Source organism: Polyodon spathula, chromosome 27 (assembly GCF_017654505.1).
Source record: "Polyodon spathula isolate WHYD16114869_AA chromosome 27, ASM1765450v1, whole genome shotgun sequence".
Taxonomy (NCBI): domain Eukaryota; kingdom Metazoa; phylum Chordata; class Actinopteri; order Acipenseriformes; family Polyodontidae; genus Polyodon; species Polyodon spathula.
Window position 1 is genome coordinate 1,638,758 of NC_054560.1, and position 9,490 is coordinate 1,648,247.

General features: G+C 40.8%; 1 protein-coding gene across 1 annotated transcript in view; it reads left to right on the forward strand.

Annotated features, from left to right (window-relative positions):
- The first annotated feature begins 1,194 nt into the window (after positions 1-1,194).
- ddx49 (DEAD (Asp-Glu-Ala-Asp) box polypeptide 49) overlaps positions 1,195-9,490 on the forward strand; it is a 15,400-nt gene continuing 7,104 nt past the window's right edge. The window contains exons 1-8 of the mRNA XM_041231234.1: positions 1,195-1,407; positions 1,968-2,091; positions 2,468-2,553; positions 3,816-3,937; positions 4,398-4,585; positions 4,780-4,920; positions 7,475-7,550; positions 8,884-8,960. Of these exons, the coding sequence (XP_041087168.1) occupies positions 1,293-1,407; positions 1,968-2,091; positions 2,468-2,553; positions 3,816-3,937; positions 4,398-4,585; positions 4,780-4,920; positions 7,475-7,550; positions 8,884-8,960 (929 nt within the window). The 5' untranslated portion in view covers positions 1,195-1,292. The remainder of the gene's footprint in view (positions 1,408-1,967; positions 2,092-2,467; positions 2,554-3,815; positions 3,938-4,397; positions 4,586-4,779; positions 4,921-7,474; positions 7,551-8,883; positions 8,961-9,490) is intronic.

Below are 9,490 nucleotides of genomic sequence, written 5' to 3' on the forward strand. Positions count from 1 at the left end.
ATTTAAAATATGTTCATCCATTTCATATGTATTTCATAGAGCAAAATTCATCATTGGTGATTTTATACAGAATTCTTATACAGAGAGGCCTCAAATATTAGTACTGTTTTGTCACTAATGAACTATTTGCGAGTTTATTTTATACATGTACAGCATGTCATTTGCTGCCATCTAGTGGATATGAACATAAATACCACACCAGAACAAAACATGAAGGTTTTATTTCCCAAACAAACGAAACATATTCCACCGCAATTCCCGTTTACTGACTAACTTCTGAATCGCTTCTCGTGCTCTTCCTTTCAATAAAGACGAATTCAGCATTATATTATTCTTCCTATTCCACACTTGGAGAAGTTGCTGCAGAGTGAGGTTCTGTAGACTGAACTGTTCAATAAGAAAGAAAAAATATAACGGGTTCCACTGCTAGCCCTTAAAAAACAAAAGCAAAGATTTTCTGTTTTGTAAACTGTATTACTGTATGCCAAGTATTTAAATTATGTGTCAAATGATTTCAAAAATATTAATTCAATTATGGTTTTTTATTCGTTGTTATTATAATTATGTACTTTTTGTAACAAATCATGTTAGTTTTCTAAATATTTGTAATTAAAGTAATTAAAATAGAACAATGCAAGATGTTAGTAAAAGCTATTTGAAGGAGGGATGAATCTACCTGTGGGAATGTACACAAACTGGACTGCAAACAACCTGCTTTTTTTTTTATAAGAGAAATTGAGTGTGCATGATACACTTTGGAAACCTTGACATTAGACATCAACACATCGGATTTGAAATTCTCCTTGCATCGATTACGCGTGTCTGATAACTGAAATAACACAATGAGGCGGCAGTTAGACTGAACGGTGCAACACCTTTTCTGGACTCCCCCTCACGTAGTTATAAGAAAAGGACTTTTTTTTTTTTTTTTTGCAAATGTACTTTATTAATTCCTTCATCACTGGTTACATTCGACGATACCGTCTTAAAAAAAGACAATTCCGAATAGCCTGCTGTCCAATACTGTTGTTTAGCCGCCATAGAACAAGGGTTAAAACTAGTCAGGAATTGCCACAAAGACAGAAATAAAAATAATTTGGGACAAACTTACTCGGAAATGTATAATACTGCCCCACCCACAAAGCCCAGCAGCCAAATGATGACGTGTTGACTGTGTGTAATATATGCGCGACGCTAGAGTGAGCTCCACGCGTTTACAATTTGGGTTAAACAAGCGATCGCTTGTCTCTCTTGGAAAGTAACCCTGATCTGTTATACGATATAATATAAAGATGTCGGATTTCTCAGCACTGGGGCTGTCGGAGTGGCTGTTACAGCAGTGCACACAGATGGGTATAAACAAACCGACCCCAGTGCAGCAGAGCTGTGTGCCCGCGATATTAGAAGGTAAGGCCACAGTAATGCTATATTGAACTATTTTTATATGTAAAAAAGTACTGAATTAATGTGTCATACAAATCAATCTACAGACAAGACCCTCTAAACTCGACTAGACACTGCTGTACACGTGGTCAGGGGAGGAGGGGCTATTCCAACAATATACTTACCCCCCCTCCGGTTACCTGATTCAGTAATCAAGTGATGATCTGAGAGTGAAGGGTTAGGATTAATCGCACTGCATTTGAATCAGCACAGCCCACATGAATTCAAGTTTGTGTAGATTGGAAGTGAGAAATTGCCTACTTCAAAAAAATCGTCATTCTGCATTGATAACATCTGGGCATTAATTTTCCCTTTGATTCCTCTGACATCCCTTCTTTCCAGACATTTCTGAATATCTCACTGTACCCCTGCGCGGCAGATCTGTATTCAGAGGTACAGTGAGATATTCAGAAATGTCTGGAAAGAAGGGATGTGAGTGGAATCAAAGGGAAAATGAATGCCCCTCCCAGTCATTCTGCTTCAAGGCTGGTAAACCCCAGTGTATTTTGTTTGTTTTTTGCAAGGTCGGGACTGTATGGGTTGTGCAAAAACTGGCAGTGGAAAGACGGCTGCGTTCGTCCTGCCAGTGCTGCAGAAACTGTCAGAGGACCCCTACGGGATATTCTGTCTGGTGCTTACACCCACAAGGTCAGTATGTTCAAAGCTCATGCACTGCAGATTGTGTTGGGTTTGCTGGGATTACAGCTCCTTTTCAATGTTATTGAACTGACTTGAGATCTTACTGAACCATTCTGAAACCTGGTCATTGTGCAGCGGGCTGCAGGGGCTTTGCTTCACAATGCCAGGGCATGGGAACCCTGGGTGCTGGGTAGGGGGGCATTATCACCGCCCCACTCAGTCAGACCCAGCTGGTCAGGAACGACTCCTAAACTGAAAGTGGTGAACCCTGTTGTGGCATCCTCAGGGTTCCTGGGGTTCCTGTACTCTGAAAGGTGATTTATTACTATGTTGAGTGAGCTTGTCTAGATTATAGGCAATAAATGAATGTTTTTTGTTTTTCCAGGGAGCTGGCGTATCAAATTGGAGAGCAGTTCCGAGTACTGGGAAGGCCACTGGGACTGAGGGACTGTGTCGTAGTGGGTGGAATGAGTAAGTACACTGGGAACTCTGTAAAATACAGATTACATGTTCAGCTAGATATCAGTTCACTTGTGAGACGGTTTACTCATTAAAAGTTGTATTATATTGCCTAGGAGAAGATCATCTATTGGGGATAGGGCTAGTGCTGTTAGCAGTGGGGTAAAATGCAAAACATAAATAAGTCAAACCCCTTTCTACCTGTGACTGCTTAGGGCAAAAGGTTAGAGCATCACAAAATGACATGCACTGCAGAGTTCTGCATTAAAGTACATGGTGCTAACATTTGTAGGTCTTATATTTTACTGTAATGCATGCACATTTTTCAAATTTATATAAAAAAATAAAATGTATTTAACCAGGATAGAACCCTTGAGAGATACCTCATTTGCAAGGGGGACTATCTATTGTTATGTCCTCTAGCAGCCTCACCTATCGTTCACTGTGTTCAGGGTGTTTTTGTCAAGTCCGCCGGCAGCTGAGAGAAATGGAAGCTGAGTGAAGGCAGATTATTGGTGTTGATAATCTTGCCAGGTTGATGGCGAAATGGACTCATGTTCTGTAAAATGTGTAAGGCTCGAATTTGCAGAGCTCCAGACTGTGACAAAAATGGTTGTAAATGCACCTGTAAGACAAAAATGCTGCCTCTCCGTTTGAAAGTATGTAACAATCTGGGTTCCTGCAGGCAGGAGTTTCTCACAGGGCGGGCGTGAACCCAGGACCTCCCGCTCTGAAGGGTAGCGCCAATACCGCTGTACAAAACCTACCCCCGTGCACGATGCAATATTCACGAATACGCTATGACGTCGGTCTGTAAGGGAGAAAAAACACATATCGCATGTTGTAATAAACTGAAGTTCGAGAAGGATGGTAACAAATACACTAGTAATAATAATTTCATCGAATACAGTGCTGTATTAATACTTGCAGAATATGGTAACCCCAGTTCCATGAAACAGTTGAGATGGTGACCAAACGTGTTCAAGTGTTGTGTACACATTTAGTATTTAATATCATAAACAGCAGAACCAGCTCACTGCAATTTAAACTTGTTTTTACTGAGAAATAAAGACTTCACTGACACAGAGCATGCACACTACCTTCATAGTTTATTTGTGGTAGTATTCAGACGTTGTCTTTCATTGTGCAAAACATTTTGTTTACATTTGGAAAGATCTTTAATAGTAAAACTAAAAGTAATACTTGGAATAAGTTTTCCTGATGCGTGTGTACCTCTGTAACAGTGTGACTCTGTTTTTGTATTTTCTCTTCAGATATGGTAGCACAGGCCCTGGAACTCTCCAAAAAGCCTCACGTTGTCATAGCAACCCCCGGGAGACTGGCTGACCATATCAGAAGTTCCAACACCTTCAATATGAGAAAACTCCGCTTCCTGGTATATACTAGCCAGGCTTCTTGTCATTCCCCGACACCAAACATTTCAGAGGGGAAGCTAGCCAGCCAAACTGGGGGGGGGGGGGGGGGGGGTTTATATTTTTATATATTACTATATTTCCCATAATCCCTGATTTCCCTTAATACGACACATTATACAAAGTCTAGTATTTAATATCACCTGTACCTTAGTACATTTGTTTTGCTCTTCGGTTGACAGAACCACTCGGGATAGCTTCAGAGAGCTCTGGAGAAGGCACTGTTATACCATAAGAGACCAGGTCAGCTGTACAGAACTGAATCTATTTAGCCCAGAACAGAGAACAATTAGGTAGACTTGATTAAAATCTAAGTCTTTGGAAATTGGGAATGCGTTGGGCTTGCTGCGTCTGCACACTAGGTAATACGTTGAGAATGCATTGGGCTTGCTGCGTCTCCTGACAGTTTACCCTTCCTCCCAGGTTCTGGATGAAGCTGACAGACTCCTAGAACAAGGCTGTACAGATTTCACCAAAGACCTGGAGGTGATCCTGGGAGCTGTTCCTGCTAAAAGACAGACCTTGCTGTTCAGCGCCACCTTAACAGACACCCTGCAGGAGCTGAAGAGCATAGCCATGAACAAGCCCTTCTACTGGGAGTCTCAGTCTGAGTGAGCATCCACCACACAGCCAGACACAATACTCTGATATAACTGGCCTAGTGTGCACTGCCATTCACCGTAGAGGTCTTGTTTGTAAAGTGCTGGCAGCACAGCTCGCATCGTAGAGTGCCGCCAGGTGATTGAAGACATTTTACTGTTTTGTTCTCTCTCTCACACTCTCTCTCTCTCTCTCTCTCTCTCAGGGTGCGCACGGTCGATGAACTGGACCAGAGATACATTCTTGTTGCTGAGAAAGTGAAAGATGCTTACCTGGTGCGTTTGATTCAGAAATTTCAGAACGAACATGAAGACTGGTCTATCATGATCTTCACCAACACTTGCAAGTAGGTATCTCTGTTCATAAAGTACTTAAAGAATACTTAGCTAATAAAATGATTCTGACAAATCGTGCATAATATGTTACTATCACCTCATACATCTCACATTGTCGTGTGTGAAAGATGCACACGTTATGTTAAACCGGTAATTGGAACTCGCGCTAGCCCCAGTCCTGGATTTCTCAACTACCTTTATAATGATCAGGAGATTGATGTTAAATAATAAATAAATCTTGCCTCCCTTCTGGCTACATGAGTCGCTCCTAGAAGTAAAGCTACTGACTTGGGCGTGCCTTATTCATTCTGGGATGAGGAGTGTGATCAGTTCAGTGTTGATCTACAGGGTCCTGATTGATCTAGTCTTCAATAAGACATCTAAACAAGGGGAGTTGTGAACCTCCTGGATGCAGAGCTGTGCCAATTTCATCTGACAGTATGAGCAGCTTGTCTCCACTGGATGTGTTTCAATGACTTGTGGCACCCAGATAGGAATGTTCTTTTTCTAGGATTTTGAGGTCATATGGCCGTCATACTGTACTAGATTTTAGCAATGTGAGTTGCATGGAACGCTGGAGGTGTGGGTCAGTGCCAGTTTGGTATGATTAAAATCGTTCCATGGGTCAAAATGTGTCAAATTCAAGGAACAAATTGTGTTACTGTTACTGAGACAGTAATACATCTCCTGTAATCTGCTGCAAATCTCATTAAGAAATTTATCACACAACTTGAGAAAAAATAACGCAGTTATATTTTAACAATTTAACAATTGACATCACGAAGATGCTGCAAATGATATGTCGATCTTGATCTCCCAGTTGACAGAGTGTGTCTGGTTTTACCGTCTTGCCAGGTTTGAAATCGCTGGCTGTGAGCACCCAAAATGGCGAGCCACAGTACACTGCCCTAGTCCAGCCTCTAACATGCCGATTGCACGAAGGCGCTGCTCTCTTGACAGATGTGGCATATTGTTTTCATCAATGGTCATCATTTTATATACCTTATTTTTTTTCGAAAATAAATGTTATAATAGTGTTGTTTCTTTTGATGCTCGGTATATATTGTTAGGAATTTTACAAAAGACTTCTCAATATGTCAAAACAGGGTGAATCTGTTTATACTGCATTTTTTGTATCAATCTAAATGACAAATCCACTATATAGTTGAGACAGACACACACACAACAACAATATGTCCCCAGCTGCTAACTCTCCTTGCAGTGCAGTCCATGCAGCCTTTACTTACAGTCACTGACATTATAGCATTGAATCCTGCTTTTGCAAAGTATTTGAATACAGAAGTAATTCTCATATTAGAATTATAGTAGTTATAACCTTTCTTTTGAAAATTATATTGATTTGGAGGCTTGGTGGTCCAGTGGTTGTGATGCATATTTCACCCCCTAGTCTCTGAAAGTCACTTTGGATAAAAGTGTGCGCTAATTGACTAATTAATAATAATTTGGAGTCTTTTAGATTCTACATTTTTACAGTGAAGCTACTGATGATTGTATTGCAGAGTGGGAATGGGTAACTTGACAAAACATTAATAGAATGAAGTTCAAAAAATACATTTCAGTGGAATTAATAGCGATAGCCTAATAGCACAGCACAGTAACAAATCTCTTGTGCTAGTAAGCTTGAATTAATGGAAACATTCGACAAATTACATTTTACCAGTCTAAGGAATAAAAATAAAGCAGAGGTGACGCATGGCCATGATTAGGTAAGTACAATCTTACGAAGTCATTGTAAATACAATGTATGTTCAGTTATTGGTATGTTCTTTTGGTGCGTGATTAGCATACAGTGACCCCCACTGGAAGTTTTGTTGTAACCCTTGTCATTATTAAAAAGGAGAGGGTGAAGTAGATTCCAGCAGTAGCAGCACGTGAGCTTGATAGGGCTGTGTTTGTTGTAAATTTAGCCAGTGACTCCCATCATATTGTGGCTGGGACATTTCAGTGTGATAATAAGCGGAACAGAGTGATGTTAAAGGGTTTATGTGTTAGTGACAGTGTGGAAGGTGGTCAGCACGTGTTCTGTATGATAACGGAGCAGAACAACTGCCATCCACTAGCACTGCTGGAATAGAGTGTGTGTGTGTCATCCACTAGCACTGCTGGAACAGTGTGTGTGTGTGTCATCCACTAGCACTGCTGGAACGGAGTGTGTGTGTGTGTGTGCGTGTGCGTGTGTCATCCACTAGCACTGCTGGAACGGAGTGTGTGTGTGTGTGTGTGTGTGTGTGTGTGTGTGTGCGTGTGCGTGTGTCATCCACTAGCACTGCTGGTGGGAGTGTGTGTGTGTGTGTGTGTGTGTGTCATCCACTAGTACTGCTGGAACGGAGTGTGTGCGGGTACCATTCACTAGCACTACTGGAACGGAGTGTGTGTGTGTGTGTGTGTGCCATTCACTAGCACTACTGGAACGGAGTGTGTGTGTGTGTGTGTGTGCCATTCACTAGCACTGCTGGAACGGAGTGTGTGTGTGTGTGTGTCATTCACTAGCACTGCTGGAACGGGCTGTGCAGCCATGCTGAACTGTGTGTGTTTTGTTTTTAGAAATTGTCAAATCTTGAACATGATGCTTAGAGAATTCAGCTTCCCATCTGTGGCTCTCCACTCCATGATGAAACAGGTAGGCCATGAAGGGGAAACACTTCCTGGGAAACAGTTCATTGAGAGATTTTATTTTACACCAACAATGTTAAACTTGATAACTTATATACATACATATACACACAGTCGCAGACGAAAGTATTGGCACCCTATGCTTATTATATCATAATTAGTGCTTCTGTTTTTTGGTGTTTATTTTTAGCTATTTTTGAGTATTATGTAGATACCCTGAAGTAGACTGAAAGAAATCTGTCACTCAGCCTTCGAACAGATGGAATCATTGTACTGTGTAGCATGTGTTTAATACATAGCTGCTTTCACTCGATCTTCAATCACATGATTCCAGTCCCTGAACTACTAAAACACAAGCATATCACGATCAAACCACCTCTGTAGGCACAAGGTTTTCTTCACTGAAGGCAAATTTCAGATGGCTTGTTTTAAGAATTTTCTTTCAAAGTGTTTTGCAGTGAAGTCTACATGTATGCAAGTCTTCTGTGTTCAGATGCCTTGTACAGTTCTTTTGTACACTATTATACCCGAAGCTTTGAAATCTTTCTTTAAGTCTTGGCTGTTTATTATGGATAGCTATGGGATGATTCGCCTATTTGCTGTACCTGTAATTTTCTTTGGACGTCCACTTCTTTCAAGCGCTTCATTGAATGTGTTCTCTGGAGCTGCTTGATTATTGCTCTGATTGCTATTCTCTATTTCTTTGGTACTGTTCTGTAGTTAACAACTTTGTTTGCTACGAGTGCTTTTCTCAAACATGAATCCAACTCCTTTGTCTTCACCATCATCTGCTGTGCTGTCAAACCAGATGTTGGAAATCATGACCTATTTTTCTGGCTATTGATTTTATAATGCTGCTTAATTTTTTTTTTTTTTTTAATAAATATTGTTAAAGTACCAGAAATTGTATATTTTGGTCTTTGTCATATTAATTAGTGGTGAATGTTAACTAAGTGCTTGTATTTAACATGTTTTCTTGAATTATGTAAGTATAGGGTGCCAATTCTTTTGTCTGCAACTGTGTATGTGTAGAGAGAGAGAGAGAGAGAGAGAGAGAAATATTTCATAGGTTTAAGATACACAAGCTTCAAAACTACATGTCCCGTTGTCAGGTAGAAGTTTAGTGGAGAAGAAACAGTGAAGAAAATACTGCCTAGAACATGTTTTTATATGACAGTGACTGCTGTGTATATATAGTAAGCGTGCATTGCATTGTATTATCAAAGTTACTACAACTCGCTGTGACCTGCAGCAAACCATTATTTTTGAAATCTCATGTTTTTATATCCATTTTACATTTGTTATAGTTGTACTAAAATGAAACATTTGTGTTACTTCAGAAACAGAGATTTGCTGCTCTGGCAAAATTCAAGTCCAGCATTTTCAAGATCCTCATTGCAACTGATGTAGCTGCCAGGTAAGCCCCCCCCCCCCCAGCCCCCCCCATGCATAAGGACAAAATCCTGCTGCAGGATACAGACCCACAAGTCTCCCCTTCACTAGCGCTCAGGCTGCTTAGCAGAGAGTGGCTCTGGGCAGCTTGCTGTACAGCATTGCAGGGGCTCCGCACTGCTCTATCCATCCCCTGCAACGACTCTTAATTCTGAATTAGAGCACTCATGATCAGTATGACATGTATCATCAGTGTGTACAGGATAGTATAGAATAAGAAATGTTCAGTCAGTTAGGTAAATGGTTCTCCTGATCGATGCTAAAATGTAAATGTGGCATATAGATGAGTGAATCTACAGATCGACAGACAGCCCCATAAATCCCCCAAATCTGCTACTATCAATAACTCAGCGTTAATACAAGTGTGACGACAATCGGCTAAGCGGCTCTCCTGATAGGTGCTGACATGCAAGTGTGTCCTACATACATAGGAACAGACACACCCCTAGATAGCCCCAGAATATGATCCTCTCAATACCTGTTTCTAAACCATGT